The following is a 25,401-nucleotide window of genomic DNA, read 5'->3' on the forward strand; positions in this document are numbered from 1 at the left end:
AAAATGATCTGCTTTTGAGTCGTACAAGTACAGCTAAAAAAATAATATTGTTTGAAAGTGCAATATTTCATCACAGTAAGTTGAGGAAGTGAGAGAGTCATTACATAAAGTAAAATATTTCAAGCTTCATTTCTCTTTTTTATTTTGCAGTTTTAATGATTGTGGCTTACAGGTGAAGAAAACCCAAAATTCAAGACAATTATTTGAGCCGCTGAACTTTTTGGTTTTCTTTATCTACATGCCACAATAATTAAAACTGCAAGCAAATAAGTTTGAAATATTCTACTCCAATGAATCTCTATAAAATAAACGTTTCATTTTCTGAGCCAACTGGCAAGAAATATTACACTTTTAAAAAAAAATTTAAGACGTATTAGTAGTTGCTGGTTGTTTTAGGTCTTGTCTACTGTAGAATTTTTTATTTTATGATTTTGACATTTAAAATCGTACACTAAAAAGTTTAAGTGTCATTTCTGTAGCAGCCGTAACTGTCTTGAATCAGTTGCAAGCTGCGGAAAAACGTCCTGAAGGCCCCAAATGACCCGCGAGCTGCAATCTGGACACCCTAATTAAAAGAAACAAAACACATTTTAATAGTAGAAGTACACAAATGTCTTTACCAGTTTGCATGAAAATTTAAAAATACTTGCCAGCTAATACATTTAGCCATTTTGTTCAAGATTTAATTCGTTTAAACTCCGGCAAACTTCACCAAACTAATTTGTTTCACAAATTTCATAAATCGAGGAACCGCACTCGAGTCAAAAACACACAGCAAACATTTTGGGTTTATCGATTTTATTTATATTTGTATATATATTTATATATATTATATTGTGTTTACTTAAACATGATAAATGCAACGTCTCCATGTTAGCTGTAACAATAAAAATACAATATCTTTGTGTCCTTAAAGTACGTAAAATTAAAACAGCAAAACAAGTAAAAAAAAGAAAAAGAAAAGAAAAAAAAAACGCCCTAAGAAGTTCACAGAGGTACAAATATACAGTACAAATCTATTTTATTCCAAAAAAAAAAAAAAAAGGGTACAAATAAAAATGCAACAAAATAGATATTAATGCTTTCTTAAAGTCAGGTAGGTGTGGGTTTTTTTTTTTCCTAAGGGAGCACTTTGGGTCAACAACTCTAAGGCTTCTGATAGAGATCAATACATATTGGTACGACCATACAATATTAAAACTCACTATACAAAGTTCATACAACCTGGATTATACTTGAGGATTGAATGTTACATTTACATAATTGCATATATTTTTGCAGATTTAGGCATTTTAAAAGAAAATAGAAAAAAAAAAGATGCTGTTCAGTTTTTAAGTTTCACATCACAAAAAGCAATGTCACCTTGTGCAGAGGAAAAAAAGAAATACAAATAAAAATCATGTCAAATCTGAAAATACAGACTTCTTTAAAACTTTTAACCATTTGCATTCTCCTGATTTGATTTGACATCAGCAACACCACAACCTTACTAAGTTCATGTTAGCAGTTTAATAAAAAGATGGACGTAGTTCGTACTTTTCCACTTTGCTGTCCAGAAACTTGGGGACGCAGCGCCGGACCTTTCACAACCCGATGATTCTGGCCATTAAAATCCTACTGATCTTGTGCAATAATAATAATAATAATTAAAAAATCTGCTCTGTGCATCTGTCTATGCATGTGTTAAGTGGAAGGATTTCTCCTTCACGGCTGACGCTCTGGAACTCATCTTGTAAAAAAAAAAGTGCTGAGGAAAGCTTCTTTCGCTTTCTCTTCCACATACTGAAAATCTACAGATTAAAAAGTCAGAGATAGGTATACAAAAAAAATAATCAAAACTAAAAAAAAAACGGGAGGCAACGAGTTCCACGAAACTCGCTCTCGTCGTCGAGCGTAAGCTTCTGCTCGTCAAGCCTGACCTTTCTGATATGCTCTCGTACAACCTGAACGGAGAACACGGAGTCCGTTGTTCGTTTGGACACATTGTACAAAGCTGAATTTAAGGCATTATAAACAAGCATCATCATCGTCGTCACCGATCGAAGCTATCTACACAAGAAAAAACAAATACACCTATCTACAGAAACACAAAACCTGCGATTTCTCCACGATTTTGTGTGCTTTACAATTGGAAAGTCTTCAGTTTACCAACAGATTTCATTTGAGAACACTGAAGGACGACATTTAGTGCAATTTTATACAACAACGGACCATCAGTGATGGAGGATTAATCTTTAAAATGGCACAAGCCACTCAAAGCGAAGGATGAAAACAAAGAGGAAAGCGTCGGCACAGGATGGCCTTGCTTGGGGCTTTAAACCATAAGTGGCACTGCTTTACACCAGACAATAAGCCCCACTAAACTGTGACCTCACCGGACAAACGGACCGAGTGGGGCGTCTCGCGTGATTTGGCTTTAAATGCGTGGCTTCAAAGAAGGAAGATGAAAACGGTTTCACTCGGGATTCAGAGAGCTGACAACTGCTGGCCACAAAAAACAACAACACCAAAAAAAACACAAAGAGGTAAACCAAAAACACTGCTTTTAATTCCTATAAAGTAGGTCAGTCAAAAATACTAAACCCAGACATCAGCGAAAGAAACGTTTCAAACGACTGCATCCAACAAGCAGAGCCGCTGCTGCTGCTTCAGCTGACTACACTGAAGACGATCCTGGACGTTGTACTGAGATTACTGCATAGAAAACACCAAGACTACAGAAAGTTGTCGACTCATGATGAATGAATATTGCTTACGCTTTGACGAACGCGTGTTGGGTGCTGGATGGTAGGAAAAACTAAACCCTCTCTGTCCATCATGGCAGTACGGAAATGCCTTCCGTATAGAAATCCATTCAGGAATTGGTTTACACTTCAGTATCATCCAAAAAAAACAATCAGTTTTTTTAATACCAAAAGGGTTCAAATTGTCCATTCTTGAACCTCATGCTATATTATGCTTTACTGCAACTACTTCTTTAAACTGGTTTAAGGTCAAGAAGGAAAAGCCATACAGCCAATATGGACTAGTAAAAGCAGTAGCTCTGTGTGTGCAAGAGAAAATTACCTAAAGCTTTCAGGCAAAAAGAAAACGCTTTAAAGTGAATGATCGCGCTGTATTCAAGTTTCATAAAAAGGACCAGAAACTATTAAATGTGTCGCTTTTCCGATGGGAATGTCTGCATGAGGAATGTCGTCTGATTGGAAACCTCTGGATGAATTTATGTATGATCTAATTGCACTTTTGATTTTTCAAGATAGAAATATGTCAGAAGGAAGAGACTGCAGCATTCATCTCGGCTAATTTGTAAACAGTTAAAAAAAAAAAATACAAGTCAGTTGTTTGTTTTTTTTTTTCTTCTTCGCTTACCACAAAACTCCAACAACACTTCAAACAAATTCCCTTCAATTAACGAGATAAAAACATGAAGAAAGCACAGATTCCTACTCAGGATGGACTGAATGAACACAATGGGTGACAGAAGACATAAGAAAATAATACACAACCAATCTGTTAATCTAGAGCCCCCCGAAGACGCATTTTGGAAAATTAATGAGCCAATAATTTAGCTTAAATGTTGTCTGAATTAACAATAGATCAAAATGGTGCATCACCTCTGGAAGAGGACCAGACAATGAAATTCCCAGGACAGCCAAAAGCTTGGGGGAAAAAACAAAACGACAAAAAAAAAAAAAAGAAACTATTGCTTTCTTTAAAGGAACTGAGAAAAGACAGACTCGAGCTTCAACACTGCCTCACTCACACTCACATATTCCCCTTTCAGGGCAAACTGCAAGATGCAACAGGTGGATGTTTCTCTCGAGGCTTTGGTGAGAAGCAGCCGGCGCCTCCTGCAGTAATTAAATTAAAATGCACCGAAGTTCACCAACCTGGTCGAGAAAAGCTGTGAGGTTCAGAGGGAAGCGGGGAAAAAGAAACACACTCTAAATGACACAATCGCACTGGAATGCAAAACTTTGTTGTTTCAGAGAGGAGAAAGGCATCGTTTCAGTTCCTGCCACAAGGGCGCTAAATCAAGGAACAGGAAATTGATTGGTGAACTGCTCGATTGTAAGACGTGCGAGAGCCGCCGTTTTTGGCCTGAAACAGAATCTTGCATCTATCTTTGGAGACTGACTTGCTGAAAATTAATGACTTCGAGAGAGAGAGATTTCCAGCTGACAGCAGAGAAGGTTTTAATCGACGACATCACAGGCCCTGCTGATGTCAGTGGCTCCACTTTTTTGGGGGGTAAATGTTTTATAAATATAGATATAAAGAGATAAAAAAAATTTTTAGGAGTGTTGACATCTAAAGATCGCTGGCTGTGATTTTTAACATCAGAGTTGGTAGCTGTGCTTTGAGGCTGCACACACTGTTGTGTTTCCCATTGAGAGTTTTAGTCAGAAGGTAAAGCCAAAGTGTTTTTTTGTGAAAACGTCCAGGCGTGGGTACAAGGAGGTGGAGACGAAGGAGGGAGCGAGGAAGAGAAAAGCAGTGTGTAAGGACTATGGCAGGCGTTTATAAGCTACATACGTTCTACTTAGCTTTCCATTTTCCTGTCAGACCTCAGCAGGCTGGGAAACCGAAGGTTTCTGTTTTTCGTGGCTGAGTAACATCGAAGCAAAACTTCTCAAGAAGATCAACAAAATCATGTGTCTTTGTATACTTTTAGGTGTGCAAAATCTCAAACATTCTGAGGCTACATTCACACTGTTTTTTTCCTCTTTCTCTCCTTGTCAGACTCGTTCTCGCTCCTGGCAGTCTCTCCTACGGTTGCTACCAAATGTGATGCTACTTCCCTGCGTTAGAGCGCCCCTCGATGGACAGTTTCACCTCCTGCGGGATGAAAGAAGGCCTCGTGTGGCCAGAGGCGATTATCTGAGGGCGTGGCCCTTCGTCTCCCTTCATGCTGTATCTTTGGAGGCCGGGCGACGACCAGCGCCTTTGAGAGGCGCCGAGCGCGGCCTGCATGGCGGTCATGCCGGTCCCGGCGAAAGCAGAGCCCTCTGTGTGCAAGTGGTAGCTGCTCTGACTCCTGGGATGCTCCGTGGAGGTCCGACTTCGCCGGACGGGGGATTCAGTGTGTCCAACAACCGCTAAATGTGCTTCATCCTTTTCCAGCACGCCGCCCTCGCCGTCCCGCTGCTGCCGCTCTCTGTGGACGCGATCCATCCTGAAGTGAGCCTGCGGCCGCAGCTGTTGGGGTGCGGGAGGCCCCATGAGCTGGTGACCAGGTCCCGACGCCGCGCTGCTTTTGCCTAAAGTTCTCGACACGTTCTGCTGCTGCTGTGAGTTGTGATGCTGCGGTTGCTTCTGCAGCTGCGGCTGAAGCTGCTGCTGCTGCAGCGTGATGGACACGCACATGTCCCCCACCTGCAGGAGGTGGCAGGTCAGGCCGTACAGCTGGGCCGTGCGCTCGGGGCTGCACGACGACCAGCCCTGGCCGAACACGAAGAACGGGTGCTCTGGCGGGACGTCGATGGTCACCTTGCTCTGCTGCTCCCCCACCGTGAAATGCAGAGACACCAGACCCGGTCTCTGCTGGCTGGACCGGATGTCCATCACCATGCTGGAGTCGATCTTGAGCCCTCCGCTGACCTCTGCGCTTCGCACAAAATCCTGAGTTTGCAGATCCTCCACACGCTTCAGCTCCCCGGTGGCCAGCTGGATAATCGCCCCCTTCATGAAATGTGACGGGTTACTGCCAGGCGCCGCCGCCACCGCCGCCGGGACGCCCGAAGCCTGAGTTAGCTCTGCTGCAGAGTGGACTGATGGCTGTAGAGAAGGCTGCGGCTGCTGCTGCTGCTGATGATGATGATGCTGCTGCTGCTTAGCTGTGGTCGGCTCCACCTTCTCAGGGAGGCCGGCTCTGCCTGGAGACTCAGAGGTTTTAAAGCTTGGGTTAATGGAGGCCTTTGCGGCGTCGCTCGCCTGTCCTGGGTAGTGTTGCTGCGGCTGGGACTGATGCTGCAGGTGATAGTCGAGAGGAACGAGCACCGGCTGCCCGTTGGTCAGCATGACGGCGTGACCCGGCTGCTGCTGGAGACCGCCGACTTTGTGTTCAACGTAACTCAGCGGCTGCGCCGAATGCACAGCCCTGCTGGAGACAGCCGGGCTCTCCCCGTGGACGTCTCTGGTTCTTTGGACCCCCTGAGAGAGATTCAAGGGGGCAAACGAGACCTCCTTCCGCACCCCGCCGACACCTTGACTCGAGGTAGCCAGGCGGCCAACGACCTGCTGCACCTGGGAGGCAAACCGAGGACTCAATGTGGGAGCATTTTGAGTTTCATTGCAACAAACGTTTAAATGTTTAAAGTTGCCCTTTGAAATAAATTCACAAAGCTTTTCACAGGCTTCGTACTCTTTTCCCTCAGTGGAATTCAAGCATTTTCAAGTTAAGTTTTCAAATCTTTCCAGCNTCTATGGGAAAATATCAGAAATCTACAAAAGAACAGTTAGCAGAAAATCTGAGCATCACAATTTGCATACCAAATTTCTGCTGTTCTGATTTCCCAGGGCCATTCCACACTTTGGGCTTATCGGGACTCCAGCACACCATTAACATGGACGGCAGGGACGAATTCACCGAGGACGCCGAATGCTGCAACAACAACAACTCGCAGGAAGTCCAAGGACAGGATAGCCTCACAGGTACGGGCCGGAGGGGCCCGGCGGACTCTGCGGGAACGTCCTCGCACTGAGGGGCGTGAGTGAGAATAAGCCCTGCTCTGTGCTCTGTTGTCTGTCTGTATTGATAGGGCTGTGTTTGCCTCCATAGAAGACGGCGATAGCGACCCTGACAACCACGGCGAAGACTCGTCCTCCAACGCCTCTGCTGACGACCACATGACTGCCAACAGAGCGCAGTGCCGCCTTCAAGGAGCGGGCGTCAAAGTGGTGAGTCTGCTGCATGTTAGCCGGCCTCTTTTGTCGTGACCGTTTTGTTACGGATTGTTCCTCATTTTGGGTTTGGCCACATGTCGGAGGGCGGGGGAGCGTTCGAACCAAACCTCACAGAGCTCAGAGAATGATGAAGTCTGCCACAACACCTCCGTCATTTTGAGCTGTTTGGTTTGAAGCCACAGGATGTAGTTTAAGAATGTGTGAAAGTCTTAAACCTGACAGGTGAAGCTTTTCTTTTTTGTATTAGTTATGCACTTGACAAGAGTTTTTTTATATATATATGAATATATACAGATATGAACAGATGTTTTTGCACACTAGAAAAGATTCATGAAAGCTCTTTGAATCATTTTTCTTTTCTCCTATTGTATAAACACATGATTTTTTTTAAACTACAGACAGTTGGATTTTCAACCATTCCTCTTTGCACAATCTGTCTTCTTGGTCATCCAAAGTCCTGTGTCCTCTTTTAGTTTATCTTCTAGTGAACTCATGACTCTAGTAAGAAATTGGCCAGCAAAACTTCAAGTATTATATCATTATATATGTTGCACAACTCTTGGATTCAGGTGTAGAGGTCATACGGTTATGGAAGGAGGTTCAGTTTGTATTTGATAGCCTATTTCTGTGTTAATTAGGCCGTAGATGTTGGATCATTATCTTTATGAAAGAGGCCTCTGGATTCTGATTTAAATGCACTCTAACATGATTTCCACGGCTTTTGGATAAGAAACAAACCCACAGCATTACGGATCCTCCACTGTACTTAACAGTGGACACAAGGCACTTTTCCACATATTCATTCTTTATTTCCAGTTGCGCAATTGTTTGTAGAAACGCTCAATCTTTTACCCTACAGATGACCAATCACCAGGCAGCGTGTGCTTTCAGAACGAATGTTTGTTAAACAAGTGGAAACTCAGCACCTGACGCTTTGTTGTGGTTCTCTTACACAAAGCATTAACTGGATTTTAACCTCATTTTGATTCTGCTATAAAATGGCACTACATGCCTGTAAAATGCACCAGAATTACATGGGTCAAATAAGCTAATTTGTTGGCAGACTTTTTTTTTTTTTTTTTTTTTTTGAGCAGTTCAAGGTGTGAAAGCTCTGCTTTCTCCCAATATGCTCTGTGGAGGTACCTTCTGTTTCCAAGTGCTCTACATTTCAACTTGTGCATGAGTAACATCTGTGGCAGCGTCATGTGACCGATAATGACTCACTGACTTTTGCACAGTCATACACTTAACACATCGTCCTACACTTTCAGTTAGAAATAGCTTCCACGCAGGCTGACGTTAAGCTGGATACAAACAATGCCTTCGCTTAAATCATTAAAGGGGTGAGCTTCATCGCACACCCGAAGCACATGCGTTTTTTTTTTTTTGTTTTTTTTGTTTTGTTTTAATGTGGATTTACTTTTACCGCCCACCCCCACCATACAGTTGTGTGTGATTAAATCTACTCTAAAAAAAAATGTGCTTTTATTTTCCTCAGGAGAGTGACGAGGGGGCTGACCACAGCAACAACTTTGTCTGTCCTCTGTGCACGCTGGATTTCAGCAGCCCTGAGAGACTCATTTCACATGTCTACCAGGTGAGAACCGCATTTTGTTTTTCCAGCTATAAAAACACGGACGACTTTGGAAACTGTTGCAGCATCTTGCATTTTTTTCGTCTCAATTAGTGCGTGCTAGTCAATTAGCAGCCGCACCGTCCAACATTTTAGAGTCTGCTTGAACAAAAACAGCTTGTTAGAGGCGGTAAATGTGATTCAGGTCAGTGTCGTGCCGAGAAAAATGCAGAGCAAATTCTTAAACTCTAGCCTTTTTTATTTTTTTTTTTTGGTGACTACAAATACATATTTAAATTCTCCTGTAATGCAATTGTTTATGTTACACTAATTAAGTTTTAATTTGAAGTGACAAAGGTTGAAATACTGCTACATGTGAGCACAGTTACATCTACATTAAAGTAAACATATAGTTGTTAAATAGTAATAACACTTTATGTTATATCAGAAACACAGATGACTCTGCCAGACATCAACTCCATCTTGTTAGCTGAAAGAACTGTTAAATGGTTCACATCTATTAATTTCTACCTTCTCAGTGCATAAACGCATCAGCCAGTTGCAGAAACTTCAATGCACTTCTTTCTTTTTAAGTCTCAAAGATATTTATATTTAGTCTTCAACGTTAAACATTCATGAAGAACACAATGCACACAAGTTTGATGAGTACAAACAGCGAGGAGCTTTGCAGCAGCAACACGAAAAAATTATATGAAGACTTCTTCCATTAAAAAAATTCTGATAAATGTTAAAAACATATGATTTAATGGGTTAATATCTATGATCTTTTCCTTGATTTTATATGTCAGACTCAATTTAAATCACAGTTGGTCAAAGAAAACTGGAAATCTTCATAAGGATTTAGCACCTTCACTCAGTAAGTAAACATGACATGGAACAATCTGCTACAGGTTTATAACAGCAAGTATGGAGTTAAACATGGTTTTAAAAACTACTTCCTTTCACAACTGACTTCCTTTAATCCAACCATGATGATACATTTTATCCATCTGTCCTCTTTCTAAATTTATAATAGATTTAAAAAAAAAAACAAAAAAAAACTGCCTTTTACAGTTGATCACGTTAAGTTTATATGTTTATCTTTCTCCGCTGTCTTCGCCAGCATACTAGCATGATGAGCAACACCAAGAGCTACGTGTGCCCAGTGTGTGGGCGAGCCCTGAGTTCTCCTGGCTCGCTTGGACGGCATCTTCTCATCCACTCCGAGGACCGCCTCTCCAACTGCGCCGTCTGTGGCGCACGCTTCACAGACACCAACAACTTTAACAGGTTCAGATCTGCTGCTGCTGCTGCTGCTCGACTCTTTTATGCACAAGTTTGCAAGGAACTTGATGTCTGTTGTATTGAATGCGATGGGATTTTATTACTAGAATAGCACACTTTTTTTTTTTTTTTTAAATAACTCATATATAAGCTGCATGCCAAAGCAGCAATTTTTACTCTTCCTGTTGATGGTCAAATTCTTACCAGGAAAGGATGTGACGAAGAAATAAAACATGGCAGGTCAAAAAGTTTCCTAAAGCTGAATGACGTTTAGGTGATGTGTCTCCAGCTGAGCACATCAGAGTAAATAAAGAACTGGTTGTCCAGTGAGAGATGAACCAGACTGTATAACATGAGGGATGAATAAATTTAGTCCTGCAATGACAGATCCATAGGAAATAAACTTGCACGTTGCTTAGCAACTACCATTAGCTTTTTTTTTTCTTCTTCTTTTTTTTTTCATTTAAGCAGCCCAGTCAAGGTCAGAATACACAGTGGAAAGAGATGGAGGGATAAATGATAAAACTCAACAAAGAAAAGTTACAAAATATATGAGCAGTTTAAAACTACCAGACTTTTCTGCAAAATCAGTTCTACTCTCTTCAGATAGTCTGTCATTTATCTGTGTATGTCAGGGATCTGCAAACTTTGCAACCCAACGAGACATTTTGCCATAAAAACATCACAAAGCATAATGAAAACAGAACAATATGCAGTAGAAATTAAATCAACAGTTACAGTGCAGCAGTTTTTAACCTGCGAGTCAGTGAAGAAACCTTTGAGAAATGGCTGAAGACAAATGTTTCAAACACATGGATAAGGCAGGTCAGCTGTGAACGACCATGCGAAACAAATCAGACCTCAGCAAACAATCGCAGATTGGGCGTGACCCTCTCATAATACAACTTTCTGTCAAGCTACTGTGGAAAAAAGGCCACAAGAGCCAAAAAAGAAATTCCTTGAAATCATCAAGACTTGCTGTGTGAACATAGCCAAAGAATAATCTCAGAGATCTAAAGTCGAGGTATTGTTTCGGCTAACCTTCTGTCTTATTACAGGGAAAAGCTAAAAGACGTCCTCGACACAAGCAGGTTGGACGTCACTGGTGGACGGGACTCCTGCTCCATGTCCCAGTCCCTCTCCAGCAGCCCCATGAGCAGCCCGGGCTCCAGCACGCACTCCTGCCACGGAGCGGGTCCCAGTCCCAGTTCCTGTCAGGGCCCGCCTCCCTGCCAGGCTCCCGATCCGACATCCACCCTCTGCCAGGCCCATCGCACCTGCCAGGCCTCCAGCCACATCCCAAACCAGTGTCAAGGACCCCGGCCGTGCCACGCATTAAGCCCAGGTTGTGGGGCGTGCTCGGGGTCCGATCAGGGGCCCGCCTTTCCTCCGCTGCCCGATGGGCTCCTGTCCGAAGGTCCGTCGCTCGCGTCCATCCCCGACGCCCTCAACTCCTCCTCTTCGGCCCTTCCTCCCATTCCCGACATCATGAGCCCGATGCCCGTCTACCCCGCCGGAGTCCTGCTGGTGTGCAACAGCTGCGTGGCCTACCAGCAGCTGGTGGAGGCGCAGTCTCCGATGCGCAAGTGGGCCCTGCGTCGCAAGAACGAGCCCCTGGAGGCTCGCCTGCAGCGTCTGGAGCGCGAACGCACCGCCAAGAAGAACAAGCGCGCCTGCGAGACGGACGAGGAGAGGGAGCTGAGGCGGCTGCGGGACCGCGAGGCCAAGCGCATGCAGAGGATGCAGGAGACGGAGGAGCAGAGGGCGCGGCGGCTGCAGAGAGACCGGGAGGCCATGCGGCTAAAGAGGGCCAACGAGACTCCGGAGAAGAGGCAGGCCCGGCTGATCCGCGAGAGGGAGGCCAAGCGGATCAAGCGGCGGCTGGAGAAGATTGACCCCGCCCTCAGGACACAGATCGAGCACGATCCCGCCGCGATGGCCGCTCTCACAGCGGACATGAGTCTCTTTCAGTTCCCCTGTCCCATGCCGGTTCCTTCTATAGATAACGGTCTCTTCATGAAGCTGCCATGATCCCTGGGGGTCCTATAAAAACTCCCCCCCTCCCAGCCTGCGCCGTCAGGTTCCCATTACCACAGCGAACCATTCCTGTCCCACTCTCCCCCATTCCCAGAATTCCTCTGTACTCATGCAAACTTCTTCAATTTCTAATTTATTACAGTCTATAAAAACCTTGGAGACAGGGTTGAGAATGTTTCTTATTCTAAGAGCATGCTGTAAAGAGATTTATCTGTGTTTCGGTGGACTCTCACAGGTAACAGTACATTCTGGTGGGAGCAGTTTATTCTTGCTTCAACTGAAAAACAAACAAAAAAAATCATTTGCACATGGATCCTCAGTGAGGGGAGTGTGGACCCTGTAGCTGCAGACCCTCCCTCCCTGGTCCTCCCAGCCCAGTAACTCAGACTCCGGTAGCTGCGCCTCTCTCTGTTTTCTAGCTGCTGCCGTGGAACATTCATGTCCAAACTACTACCTCATCCGGCGCCGTGGACGGTCGCTCTCTGTCCTGTGGCTTACCAGCTCCCAGCTTCCAAAGCTACACACACACACTATACAATACTACAGAAGACGCAGGTCGTTTCCCCACACTTTTAAGTTTTGATATTCCTCTTTATGGCACTTTTAATAGGACACATGCATTCGTTTGTGAATGTTTGTCCCTATTGAGCATGCCCGGTGTTGAAAAGCATTCCTGTCGTCATTATCTTAATTTTTCTACATTTTTTTTGTCTTTTTAAACACTGTGTGTAATTTATTGTTTTTTAAAAACTCGGTCTCTGCTGCTGTTGTTGTACTGTACATTACATTATTTACCTCTTATGTATTTTGGTCTCATTACATGGAAAAAGAAAACCCAACATGTTACCTGTTGACCTCAGATTTTGTCGCATTACTTGAATTCTGTCTACGAAGATGCGTTTGTGTTTTATGCTAATTGGTAAACATGTCAGTGTTGTACAGAAAGTCATGCTTGATTTTAACCTGCTTTGTGCAATTCCTGTAGCATTTCACATTCTTTGTGAGTCTGCAGTATTTTATGTTATTATTACCACTTAAATATTTTTTTATAAATAATAATATCCACAAGTCTGGAGAGAGAAAAGAAAGTCATGTTAAGAGGTGAGAATCATTTACAGGTATATCTAAATAAAATGTCGTTTGAATGTTAATTTATCTCAGTTATCTAATTCAAGAGTTAGATTCATAACAGATGGATTTTTTTTCTCCCACATTTTTTCCTTCCACTTAATTTTCCATGGTTGTGCTAGAACACAGCACTCTGTTATCAGCTTCTTAACAATCTTTTGTGTCTCAGTTATCCAAATGAATTAAAATAATTGCTTGATATAACTAATTCTTAAATTCCTGACATAAATTAATTGTTCAATAACAAGCTTATTGAGATATACCTGTATGATGCAGTCCACCCCTTTGTTAGCACTGAGGCTTGTTTATTTCCAGGATGTGTTTTTATATTACTGATCCTCATTCCAGCACATATTTATGCAACATGATACTTTTGTTTTCCTGTAAAAGTGTTTGCCGTATTTTGCTGGTATAATCTGTTTCATATTTCACATGGCCGTTGTTTACAGCTGTACGGTTACCTCCACTCCTCTTGATTTCTCCAGATGCAAAACCTTGCATCGTCAAACGAGCAGTTTCAGTCTCTCCAAGTAGTGTTTCTGTTTGAGTCACTCCTAGAAGAGCGTCGTCCTACCTGAAGAAAGCGTGAGATGCGGATCTGGGTCGGGACTTTTGGCTTTCCTAGGAGTGCATCAAACCTCTATGCAACAGATTTATTGTTTGTGAAGGACAAAAAAAAAAAAAAAAAAAACATTTCACTTTTCAAAGAAACTATGCAGAACGCAACTTCAAAATGTTTCAACCGAAATTCAGAATCGGAAGCTCCGCTTTCTCAGGCAGTTCAACTCAGTGAGAGGGTTCAGAGCCCAGAACGTCAAGATTAATTCACAAACTGATGGCATCACGTTTGGGGAAGAACACGTTGCATTGGTTTTATTTTTCCAAAGTTCAGCGCATTAAAGCAACAAGATCTCACTGCCATCCCATAGTGGCGTTGTTTGCTGAAAGCGAAGGCTTCAGGTTTTGTCTCAGCCTATGAATGCTGGGTATTTATTCTCAGAGGCGATGCCGTCAGTCTGCTGTGAACCAGCAGCAGGACGAAAGTTCGCTCACTTTGGGTTAGGTTAACACTGCATGTCCCTGAAACTGCACTAGTACTAGAGTTGTTCAGTATGAGCCTGTGTTATGTTAGTTTATGCCTGCTTTTTTTTTTTTAAACAGTTTAATAAAAAACAAATTTAAATGTTAGCCTTTTGATATTAACGCTATCAGGATTTTTCTCTCAATGTCCATGTTTACAAAATCTGTATTTCTGAAAAAGGCCAAATGAATGAGCTAAACTTGCAACGACATGCCTGGTTGTCATATCGATGTATTCTGACTGGATGGCCCTTCAGGGACACCGTCCTCTCTGTTACTGACTCAAAAGATGTACAGACCATAACGAGACCTGGTAAAGAATGTGGAAATAAACATCAAGTTTAATATAAAGCCAGTGTTTACCTTCTGTTGCTCTTTAGGCAGTCACTCATCTGAATTGGAAAAAAAAAATAAAAATGTGTTCCGATTTATTATTTTAGGTGGTAAAGTTTCAAAACCATTTCACTCGTATTTAATGCTTCATTTAACTTTTCGCCAAGGAAGCCTAATTTGTCACATTGAAAGTGTGCGTAGGTGGAGGAAGCAATTCTTTTGCTGCTCAACAAAATAGTCACTTTTGCAGATAATGGACCAGTAATGTGAAAAAGATCTCCCACATTTGCCTTGATAAATTAAAGGCATACAATGTTACTGGAGGGTTTACTTTTTTTTAACTCATGTAACAGAGAAACGTTTTAGTTTGATCTCAACCAGTAGAGGAAAAAATGATCTGCTTTTGAGTCGTACAAGTACAGCTAAAAAAATAATATTGTTTGAAAGTGCAATATTTCATCACAGTAAGTTGAGGAAGTGAGAGAGTCATTACATAAAGTAAAATATTTCAAGCTTCATTTCTCTTTTTTATTTTGCAGTTTTAATGATTGTGGCTTACAGGTGAAGAAAACCCAAAATTCAAGACAATTATTTGAGCCGCTGAACTTTTTGGTTTTCTTTATCTACATGCCACAATAATTAAAACTGCAAGCAAATAAGTTTGAAATATTCTACTCCAATGAATCTCTATAAAATAAACGTTTCATTTTCTGAGCCAACTGGCAAGAAATATTACACTTTTAAAAAAAAATTTAAGACGTATTAGTAGTTGCTGGTTGTTTTAGGTCTTGTCTACTGTAGAATTTTTTATTTTATGATTTTGACATTTAAAATCGTACACTAAAAAGTTTAAGTGTCATTTCTGTAGCAGCCGTAACTGTCTTGAATCAGTTGCAAGCTGCGGAAAAACGTCCTGAAGGCCCCAAATGACCCGCGAGCTGCAATCTGGACACCCTAATTAAAAGAAACAAAACACATTTTAATAGTAGAAGTACACAAATGTCTTTACCAGTTTGCATGAAAATTTAAAAATACTTGCCAGCTAATACATTTAGCCATTTTGTTCAAGATTTAATTCGTTTAAACTCCGGCAAACTTCACCAAACTAATTTGTTTCACAAATTTCATAAATCGAGGAACCGCACTCGAGTCAAAAACACACAGCAAACATTTTGGGTTTATCGATTTTATTTATATTTGTATATATATTTATATATATTATATTGTGTTTACTTAAACATGATAAATGCAACGTCTCCATGTTAGCTGTAACAATAAAAATACAATATCTTTGTGTCCTTAAAGTACGTAAAATTAAAACAGCAAAACAAGTAAAAAAAAGAAAAAGAAAAGAAAAAAAAAACGCCCTAAGAAGTTCACAGAGGTACAAATATACAGTACAAATCTATTTTATTCCAAAAAAAAAAAAAAAAGGGTACAAATAAAAATGCAACAAAATAGATATTAATGCTTTCTTAAAGTCAGGTAGGTGTGGGTTTTTTTTTTTCCTAAGGGAGCACTTTGGGTCAACAACTCTAAGGCTTCTGATAGAGATCAATACATATTGGTACGACCATACAATATTAAAACTCACTATACAAAGTTCATACAACCTGGATTATACTTGAGGATTGAATGTTACATTTACATAATTGCATATATTTTTGCAGATTTAGGCATTTTAAAAGAAAATAGAAAAAAAAAAGATGCTGTTCAGTTTTTAAGTTTCACATCACAAAAAGCAATGTCACCTTGTGCAGAGGAAAAAAAGAAATACAAATAAAAATCATGTCAAATCTGAAAATACAGACTTCTTTAAAACTTTTAACCATTTGCATTCTCCTGATTTGATTTGACATCAGCAACACCACAACCTTACTAAGTTCATGTTAGCAGTTTAATAAAAAGATGGACGTAGTTCGTACTTTTCCACTTTGCTGTCCAGAAACTTGGGGACGCAGCGCCGGACCTTTCACAACCCGATGATTCTGGCCATTAAAATCCTACTGATCTTGTGCAATAATAATAATAATAATTAAAAAATCTGCTCTGTGCATCTGTCTATGCATGTGTTAAGTGGAAGGATTTCTCCTTCACGGCTGACGCTCTGGAACTCATCTTGTAAAAAAAAAAGTGCTGAGGAAAGCTTCTTTCGCTTTCTCTTCCACATACTGAAAATCTACAGATTAAAAAGTCAGAGATAGGTATACAAAAAAAATAATCAAAACTAAAAAAAAAACGGGAGGCAACGAGTTCCACGAAACTCGCTCTCGTCGTCGAGCGTAAGCTTCTGCTCGTCAAGCCTGACCTTTCTGATATGCTCTCGTACAACCTGAACGGAGAACACGGAGTCCGTTGTTCGTTTGGACACATTGTACAAAGCTGAATTTAAGGCATTATAAACAAGCATCATCATCGTCGTCACCGATCGAAGCTATCTACACAAGAAAAAACAAATACACCTATCTACAGAAACACAAAACCTGCGATTTCTCCACGATTTTGTGTGCTTTACAATTGGAAAGTCTTCAGTTTACCAACAGATTTCATTTGAGAACACTGAAGGACGACATTTAGTGCAATTTTATACAACAACGGACCATCAGTGATGGAGGATTAATCTTTAAAATGGCACAAGCCACTCAAAGCGAAGGATGAAAACAAAGAGGAAAGCGTCGGCACAGGATGGCCTTGCTTGGGGCTTTAAACCATAAGTGGCACTGCTTTACACCAGACAATAAGCCCCACTAAACTGTGACCTCACCGGACAAACGGACCGAGTGGGGCGTCTCGCGTGATTTGGCTTTAAATGCGTGGCTTCAAAGAAGGAAGATGAAAACGGTTTCACTCGGGATTCAGAGAGCTGACAACTGCTGGCCACAAAAAACAACAACACCAAAAAAAACACAAAGAGGTAAACCAAAAACACTGCTTTTAATTCCTATAAAGTAGGTCAGTCAAAAATACTAAACCCAGACATCAGCGAAAGAAACGTTTCAAACGACTGCATCCAACAAGCAGAGCCGCTGCTGCTGCTTCAGCTGACTACACTGAAGACGATCCTGGACGTTGTACTGAGATTACTGCATAGAAAACACCAAGACTACAGAAAGTTGTCGACTCATGATGAATGAATATTGCTTACGCTTTGACGAACGCGTGTTGGGTGCTGGATGGTAGGAAAAACTAAACCCTCTCTGTCCATCATGGCAGTACGGAAATGCCTTCCGTATAGAAATCCATTCAGGAATTGGTTTACACTTCAGTATCATCCAAAAAAAACAATCAGTTTTTTTAATACCAAAAGGGTTCAAATTGTCCATTCTTGAACCTCATGCTATATTATGCTTTACTGCAACTACTTCTTTAAACTGGTTTAAGGTCAAGAAGGAAAAGCCATACAGCCAATATGGACTAGTAAAAGCAGTAGCTCTGTGTGTGCAAGAGAAAATTACCTAAAGCTTTCAGGCAAAAAGAAAACGCTTTAAAGTGAATGATCGCGCTGTATTCAAGTTTCATAAAAAGGACCAGAAACTATTAAATGTGTCGCTTTTCCGATGGGAATGTCTGCATGAGGAATGTCGTCTGATTGGAAACCTCTGGATGAATTTATGTATGATCTAATTGCACTTTTGATTTTTCAAGATAGAAATATGTCAGAAGGAAGAGACTGCAGCATTCATCTCGGCTAATTTGTAAACAGTTAAAAAAAAAAAATACAAGTCAGTTGTTTGTTTTTTTTTTTCTTCTTCGCTTACCACAAAACTCCAACAACACTTCAAACAAATTCCCTTCAATTAACGAGATAAAAACATGAAGAAAGCACAGATTCCTACTCAGGATGGACTGAATGAACACAATGGGTGACAGAAGACATAAGAAAATAATACACAACCAATCTGTTAATCTAGAGCCCCCCGAAGACGCATTTTGGAAAATTAATGAGCCAATAATTTAGCTTAAATGTTGTCTGAATTAACAATAGATCAAAATGGTGCATCACCTCTGGAAGAGGACCAGACAATGAAATTCCCAGGACAGCCAAAAGCTTGGGGGAAAAAACAAAACGACAAAAAAAAAAAAAAGAAACTATTGCTTTCTTTAAAGGAACTGAGAAAAGACAGACTCGAGCTTCAACACTGCCTCACTCACACTCACATATTCCCCTTTCAGGGCAAACTGCAAGATGCAACAGGTGGATGTTTCTCTCGAGGCTTTGGTGAGAAGCAGCCGGCGCCTCCTGCAGTAATTAAATTAAAATGCACCGAAGTTCACCAACCTGGTCGAGAAAAGCTGTGAGGTTCAGAGGGAAGCGGGGAAAAAGAAACACACTCTAAATGACACAATCGCACTGGAATGCAAAACTTTGTTGTTTCAGAGAGGAGAAAGGCATCGTTTCAGTTCCTGCCACAAGGGCGCTAAATCAAGGAACAGGAAATTGATTGGTGAACTGCTCGATTGTAAGACGTGCGAGAGCCGCCGTTTTTGGCCTGAAACAGAATCTTGCATCTATCTTTGGAGACTGACTTGCTGAAAATTAATGACTTCGAGAGAGAGAGATTTCCAGCTGACAGCAGAGAAGGTTTTAATCGACGACATCACAGGCCCTGCTGATGTCAGTGGCTCCACTTTTTTGGGGGGTAAATGTTTTATAAATATAGATATAAAGAGATAAAAAAAATTTTTAGGAGTGTTGACATCTAAAGATCGCTGGCTGTGATTTTTAACATCAGAGTTGGTAGCTGTGCTTTGAGGCTGCACACACTGTTGTGTTTCCCATTGAGAGTTTTAGTCAGAAGGTAAAGCCAAAGTGTTTTTTTGTGAAAACGTCCAGGCGTGGGTACAAGGAGGTGGAGACGAAGGAGGGAGCGAGGAAGAGAAAAGCAGTGTGTAAGGACTATGGCAGGCGTTTATAAGCTACATACGTTCTACTTAGCTTTCCATTTTCCTGTCAGACCTCAGCAGGCTGGGAAACCGAAGGTTTCTGTTTTTCGTGGCTGAGTAACATCGAAGCAAAACTTCTCAAGAAGATCAACAAAATCATGTGTCTTTGTATACTTTTAGGTGTGCAAAATCTCAAACATTCTGAGGCTACATTCACACTGTTTTTTTCCTCTTTCTCTCCTTGTCAGACTCGTTCTCGCTCCTGGCAGTCTCTCCTACGGTTGCTACCAAATGTGATGCTACTTCCCTGCGTTAGAGCGCCCCTCGATGGACAGTTTCACCTCCTGCGGGATGAAAGAAGGCCTCGTGTGGCCAGAGGCGATTATCTGAGGGCGTGGCCCTTCGTCTCCCTTCATGCTGTATCTTTGGAGGCCGGGCGACGACCAGCGCCTTTGAGAGGCGCCGAGCGCGGCCTGCATGGCGGTCATGCCGGTCCCGGCGAAAGCAGAGCCCTCTGTGTGCAAGTGGTAGCTGCTCTGACTCCTGGGATGCTCCGTGGAGGTCCGACTTCGCCGGACGGGGGATTCAGTGTGTCCAACAACCGCTAAATGTGCTTCATCCTTTTCCAGCACGCCGCCCTCGCCGTCCCGCTGCTGCCGCTCTCTGTGGACGCGATCCATCCTGAAGTGAGCCTGCGGCCGCAGCTGTTGGGGCGCGGGAGGCCCCATGAGCTGGTGACCAGGTCCCGACGCCGCGCTGCTTTTGCCTAAAGTTCTCGACACGTTCTGCTGCTGCTGTGAGTTGTGATGCTGCGGTTGCTTCTGCAGCTGCGGCTGAAGCTGCTGCTGCTGCAGCGTGATGGACACGCACATGTCCCCCACCTGCAGGAGGTGGCAGGTCAGGCCGTACAGCTGGGCCGTGCGCTCGGGGCTGCACGACGACCAGCCCTGGCCGAACACGAAGAACGGGTGCTCTGGCGGGACGTCGATGGTCACCTTGCTCTGCTGCTCCCCCACCGTGAAATGCAGAGACACCAGACCCGGTCTCTGCTGGCTGGACCGGATGTCCATCACCATGCTGGAGTCGATCTTGAGCCCTCCGCTGACCTCTGCGCTTCGCACAAAATCCTGAGTTTGCAGATCCTCCACACGCTTCAGCTCCCCGGTGGCCAGCTGGATAATCGCCCCCTTCATGAAATGTGACGGGTTACTGCCAGGCGCCGCCGCCACCGCCGCCGGGACGCCCGAAGCCTGAGTTAGCTCTGCTGCAGAGTGGACTGATGGCTGTAGAGAAGGCTGCGGCTGCTGCTGCTGCTGATGATGATGATGCTGCTGCTGCTTAGCTGTGGTCGGCTCCACCTTCTCAGGGAGGCCGGCTCTGCCTGGAGACTCAGAGGTTTTAAAGCTTGGGTTAATGGAGGCCTTTGCGGCGTCGCTCGCCTGTCCTGGGTAGTGTTGCTGCGGCTGGGACTGATGCTGCAGGTGATAGTCGAGAGGAACGAGCACCGGCTGCCCGTTGGTCAGCATGACGGCGTGACCCGGCTGCTGCTGGAGACCGCCGACTTTGTGTTCAACGTAACTCAGCGGCTGCGCCGAATGCACAGCCCTGCTGGAGACAGCCGGGCTCTCCCCGTGGACGTCTCTGGTTCTTTGGACCCCCTGAGAGAGATTCAAGGGGGCAAACGAGACCTCCTTCCGCACCCCGCCGACACCTTGACTCGAGGTAGCCAGGCGGCCAACGACCTGCTGCACCTGGGAGGCAAACCGAGGAATCAATGTGGGAGCATTTTGAGTTTCATTGCAACAAACGTTTAAATGTTTAAAGTTGCCCTTTGAAATAAATTCACAAAGCTTTTCACAGGCTTCGTACTCTTTTCCCTCAGTGGAATTCAAGCATTTTCAAGTTAAGTTTTCAAATCTTTCCAGCGCCACACTTTATAACAAAAAAATAACAACAAAAAAAACAAAACAATCCTACTACGATTAATTTTACAACCTGTGAATGACATTAATGGCCAACTTACATTTTTTTAAACAAATTTAATGCATTTTAAGTATAGCAGACACCCTGCTATGGCAAGATGGAAAAAAAACCCAGAGTAGTTAGAAAAATTTGCATTAATTCCAATCAATATCATCTCATAAATGCAACAACATGGTGGACATTTAGTGCCAGTTCTAATTTTTAGGCTCCATTACTGAGCTGTGAGCATGCCTTACCTCCAGATCGCTGTCCGGAGTGCTGCGCTGACCAGGAGAGCTTCGGCCTTCCAGGCGTCGGTTCTGCAGGGCCCTTTCTTGGCTGTGGTCCTGCGCTGCAGAGCTGGACGCTACCTGCTGCAGATGTGCATTTCTGGAAGTGTAGGCAGAGTCATGCAGGACCTCCCTGACTCCCTGCTCTTTATCGCCGCCGTTAAGCTCCGCTTCGTTGTGCAGGTCACCGCCCCGGCTGCCCTGGGGCTGGTAGAAGATCGGCATCCCTCTGGAGCTGATCTCTGGGGCAGGTATGACTCCGATAGTACCGATGTGCTGCTGGGCGGCTTGCTCTGAAGGCATCATCAGCGGAACGCCGCCTGGCGCTGCAACTTTGGTAAACGTATGAGCCTGGGCCTGGGGAGGCGGGGAAACCACTCCGTCCTGTATGACGGATGGATAGGGAACCAGGTGGGACACGGCGTGAGGCTGAGGAATGGCGCCTGACGGAGAAATCAGCGATCCAGGGACGAAGCCGGACGGGACGGCGTAAGGAACAGCGGCGTATGGGGAGCTGACAAACTGGAGAGACGGATGAGGGATGTGAGCGTAACCCAGGGGAGGATAGGGAAGGCCTGGATGCTGCAGGAGAGGAGAGTGTACGGTGTACGTGGGCGAGATGTGGCTTAACACTGGGTGGAGGCTAGTTTGCGAGTAGGTAACAGAAGGAACAGCCACTTTGTAGATCATGCTGTACTGATCGACAGGCCCCGCTGAGATGCTCTCTGAATTATCCACCCCATAGTGATGCTCCGGATGAGTTCGTGACCACTCTCCTGATGGGTTCCCTCCCTGAGTCTCACTGCCAGCTGCAGAGTTGTGGATGGAAACAACTTCGGCTTCTCCATTACCTCCTCCAGCAGTGCTGCCACCGCCTCCCGTAGCTCCGACCCCAGCCGCCCCTCCGACACCGACGCTGCTGTTGCTGAGAGGGAGGTCCCTCTTCTTAGGAGGCAGGCTCTCCTGGTTGCGCTCCTGAGCTGGTTTCATTGCAATCCTTTGACCAACCAAGTTGCTTTACTGCACGGCACAGGAACTGAAACCTGCAAGCGAGCCAGGCCGCACCGCAACCAGTTCTGAAATCACCTGGCTGACCCTGTCTGCCAGTTCACCTAGAAAGACACACACACACACACACACACAGGATCTGTAAGTCTAAGTTGTAACTCAACCTAAAAGGAGAAAAAGAGAACTGCTTTTTTTAACAGTAGACATATCGCTCTGTAAGTTGTGTCTAAAAAAGTATAACTGCACTTCTCTGAAAAAGTTTGTAGATAAAAAAAATATGCATGCAATCAAAAGCTTGGATGGTGCAGATCAAATAACTTAAATCCCATTAATCCAATTTCTCAAAACTCATCAATAAACTCACAGGTCGACGAGGCCTGTCAGAATATAAAAACCAATAAATCAATTAACAGCATGCCACATTCAAGCAAACTTAGTAATTTCTATTTGCACAAATTATAATTTTTCTCTTTCTACCAAATCCTAGATGACAAAAGTCTTCAGTCTGGTTCTTTGGTCTCAACTAGACCATTTCTGAAGGACAATTTTGTTCACAGAGACTTTAAAATTCATTTTATTTGTTGTTTTCTGTTGCTTTGTTTATTCATTTTTGATATTTAAAACGCCTTCCAGTTCCAGTGTTAAATGTTCATTAGAATTTAAAGTCTATTGATCTTTGAGGAATGTGAACCTGCATTGTAATGCCATTGTATTATTTGAAAAAGTTCTCAAACCAATATTATCGTTTATTGTAATAACTTCTGAGGCAATTTATCTTGAAGCAAACTTTGTTATCATTACAGGCCTACACAGGTCCTTGTGACTTAATTTAGGTCATAAAAAGAATTGCAAATTTCCTTAAGCCTAAAAAAACAACTAAATAATTATGTAAAGGCTTTGGGGTCAGTATGAGACTCAAAGCAAGAAAAGAAACAAGGACTGAAATAAATACAAGAAAACTCACTGACCTGGTGACAGGGACAACCATTTTCAGATTTCTGTAGTCTTTATTAAATTTAATTTTGGACGTTTTAAGACCATTGGGATTTAATTTTAGGATCCACATAAATTAAGGAGGACATAACTACTTACATGATTGTTCTAGGCATTTTTACAAACCATTTACACGGTAGAGAGTAAATTTCATTACAGTTATTGATGATTTCGAAGCTAAAACTTGCTCAAAATGCAGCTCGCCAGTCCATCGCATGGCCAAATCCGACGATCCCTTAAAAACTACCATGCATGTAAATGAACACATTCAAAACTTTATAAAGGCCTACAATTTAGACTTTCTGCGAGGCTGCAGAAAACCTGCATATTAGAAAAACATTACAACTATAGAGGCATCAAAGTCAAACACGTACAACAGCCAAAGAACTTAAATTACAACTAAATTTACTTAAATGCTAAAAATCAAACAAATGAAGGCATCTTCAGAAAAGACTCCAGAAATACACCAGAGACTCGGAGCTATTTATAACGTGAATCATTTCAAGTGTTGCCTTCTTCCAGGGGGGGTCTGTGGTCATTGAATCGCTCTGCTCTTTGTCAGCTTCGATAAAAGTAAAATCACATTTAAACAGAGAGAAGCATTTAAAATAGGTGTGTTGATCAATGGTTAGAATCAGTTGTTAATTTAGTAACTTTCTTATTTATCTATAACCATATTCTTGATTTTTCTTAATAGAAAATCGAAAACTTCTCATCTAAAAGGAAAAAACACAAAGAAGACAGGAATCAATACTAACGCCAAAGTTTTGTGTTTGTTTAACTTTCATATCAAAGTCAGTTTTAATCGTTAGCCTCCTGGCTCACTTGGCTAAAGTTAGCTAGCTACCTGGATATACATAGTTTCCTCTTTAAATATTAGAGCTGGCACGGTGACAATTATTCCTCCAACAATAAACATTCAACGTGTTTCTAATGCGTGCATTTTCTAATATCGGTTCATTCTATTAATACAACTATTTATTATCTGGAAACATCGAGGAGGAGGCTAGTTAGCTACATGGCTAGCATAGCTACAAGAGTCTGACTCACAGCTAAGATGGCAACAAACGCAGCATTCACCATAAATGTGTCCGCTTTGTCTCATTCTGCACACTCACCTTCTAATGTCATCGCGGACAGGCGTTTCTTTGTAATAAAAACAAAAGTGGATATGCGAGGGGGATGATTGGAAGAAAAAAAAAATCAAGGCTAACGAGTGAAGCCCATATCAAAGGCCAGCAGAGGCGCTCGCGAATGATGTCACTGCTTGATTCAATTTCCTGTTTTTCCAAGTAAGTGGTGTGTAATGTCTATTTAAGAATAAGCAGTTGTAGTCCAAATATGTGTGAGCATGAGGCAGTAACTATTTACTGTGCAGGTATGAAATGAAGTCACTCGCCACTTGAATAAATTATATCAAATAAACAGCAGCGAGGGACTGCTGTTGGGATGAATTAGATAAATAGATATAAATTACATGTTCTTATTAAGTTAATCCTATACAGATATTTATAGAATTCCCAAAAATATAATTTATTTCAGTAATTCATCTCTGAAAGTGAAACTCATAGATTATATGGATTTGTATAGCGATTTGGTTTGATGTTTACGTCCTACAGATAAAGAAAACACCAGATTGAGTTCATAAGAATTTAATAAGGCTGATTTTAAAAAGTCCACTGAAAAGTATGCCCAGAATGTGCTTGACTGGGGCTTCTTTTCCTGAATTATTGCATCGATGCAGCGTAGCATGGAAGGTATCAGCCTGTAGCTTTGTTGAGGGGTTCATAAAAACCTGTATTGCTTTTATAGCAGCTTATATGAAGCTGATTCATACCATGGTGGTTAAACACAGTATTTCAGCTCTTTGAAATTTAATTTCTTTAGAAAAGAGTACTTTGAGCCCCCAAGTCAGAGTCCAGT

The 25,401-nt window shown here is 42.6% G+C and overlaps 3 protein-coding genes across 3 annotated transcripts; 1 reads left to right on the forward strand and 2 right to left on the reverse strand.

The window, feature by feature from the left end:
• Window positions 1-362: 362 nt before the first annotated feature.
• LOC103150743 (ataxin-1-like) lies at window positions 363-6,378 on the reverse strand (the record flags this gene model as incomplete). The annotated part of the gene is made up of 1 exon (XM_007570472.2): window positions 363-6,378. A coding segment is annotated over one exon (1,584 nt), but the record flags the coding sequence as incomplete, so codon positions are not given.
• A 47-nt stretch (window positions 6,379-6,425) lies between these two features.
• Window positions 6,426-14,356, forward strand: LOC103150744 (zinc finger protein 821-like). The gene is made up of 5 exons (XM_007570473.2): window positions 6,426-6,654; window positions 6,782-6,900; window positions 8,405-8,503; window positions 9,603-9,769; window positions 10,822-14,356. The coding sequence occupies exons 1-5, from the start codon at window positions 6,426-6,428 to the stop codon at window positions 11,792-11,794; spliced, it is 1,587 nt and encodes a 528-aa protein (XP_007570535.1). The 3' UTR covers window positions 11,795-14,356.
• Window positions 14,357-15,092: 736 nt separating this feature from the next.
• atxn1l (ataxin 1-like) lies at window positions 15,093-24,749 on the reverse strand. The gene is made up of 3 exons (XM_007570462.2): window positions 24,597-24,749; window positions 21,445-22,589; window positions 15,093-20,976 (listed from the first exon to the last, which is right to left on the reverse strand). The coding sequence occupies exons 2-3, from the start codon at window positions 22,465-22,467 to the stop codon at window positions 19,525-19,527; spliced, it is 2,475 nt and encodes an 824-aa protein (XP_007570524.1). The 5' UTR covers window positions 22,468-22,589; window positions 24,597-24,749; the 3' UTR covers window positions 15,093-19,524.
• Window positions 24,750-25,401: the final 652 nt, after the last annotated feature.

This window comes from Poecilia formosa, unplaced genomic scaffold (genome assembly GCF_000485575.1).
Source record: "Poecilia formosa unplaced genomic scaffold, Poecilia_formosa-5.1.2 Scaffold261, whole genome shotgun sequence".
Taxonomy (NCBI): Eukaryota; Metazoa; Chordata; class Actinopteri; order Cyprinodontiformes; family Poeciliidae; genus Poecilia; species Poecilia formosa.

Coding starts and splice junctions, on each gene's coding strand:
- LOC103150744 (XM_007570473.2), top strand. CDS start 6,426: ATGGGAAAATATCAGAAATCTACAAAAGAACAGTTAGCAGAAAATCTG. Junction 6,655..6,781: donor AGGACAGGATAGCCTCACAG/GTACGGGCCGGA, acceptor TTGCCTCCATAG/AAGACGGCGATAGCGACCCT. Junction 9,770..10,821: donor GACACCAACAACTTTAACAG/GTTCAGATCTGC, acceptor GTCTTATTACAG/GGAAAAGCTAAAAGACGTCC.
- atxn1l (XM_007570462.2), bottom strand. CDS start 22,467: ATGAAACCAGCTCAGGAGCGCAACCAGGAGAGCCTGCCTCCTAAGAAG. Junction 20,977..21,444: donor CTCCGGACAGCGATCTGGAG/GTAAGGCATGCT, acceptor TTTGCCTCCCAG/GTGCAGCAGGTCGTTGGCCG.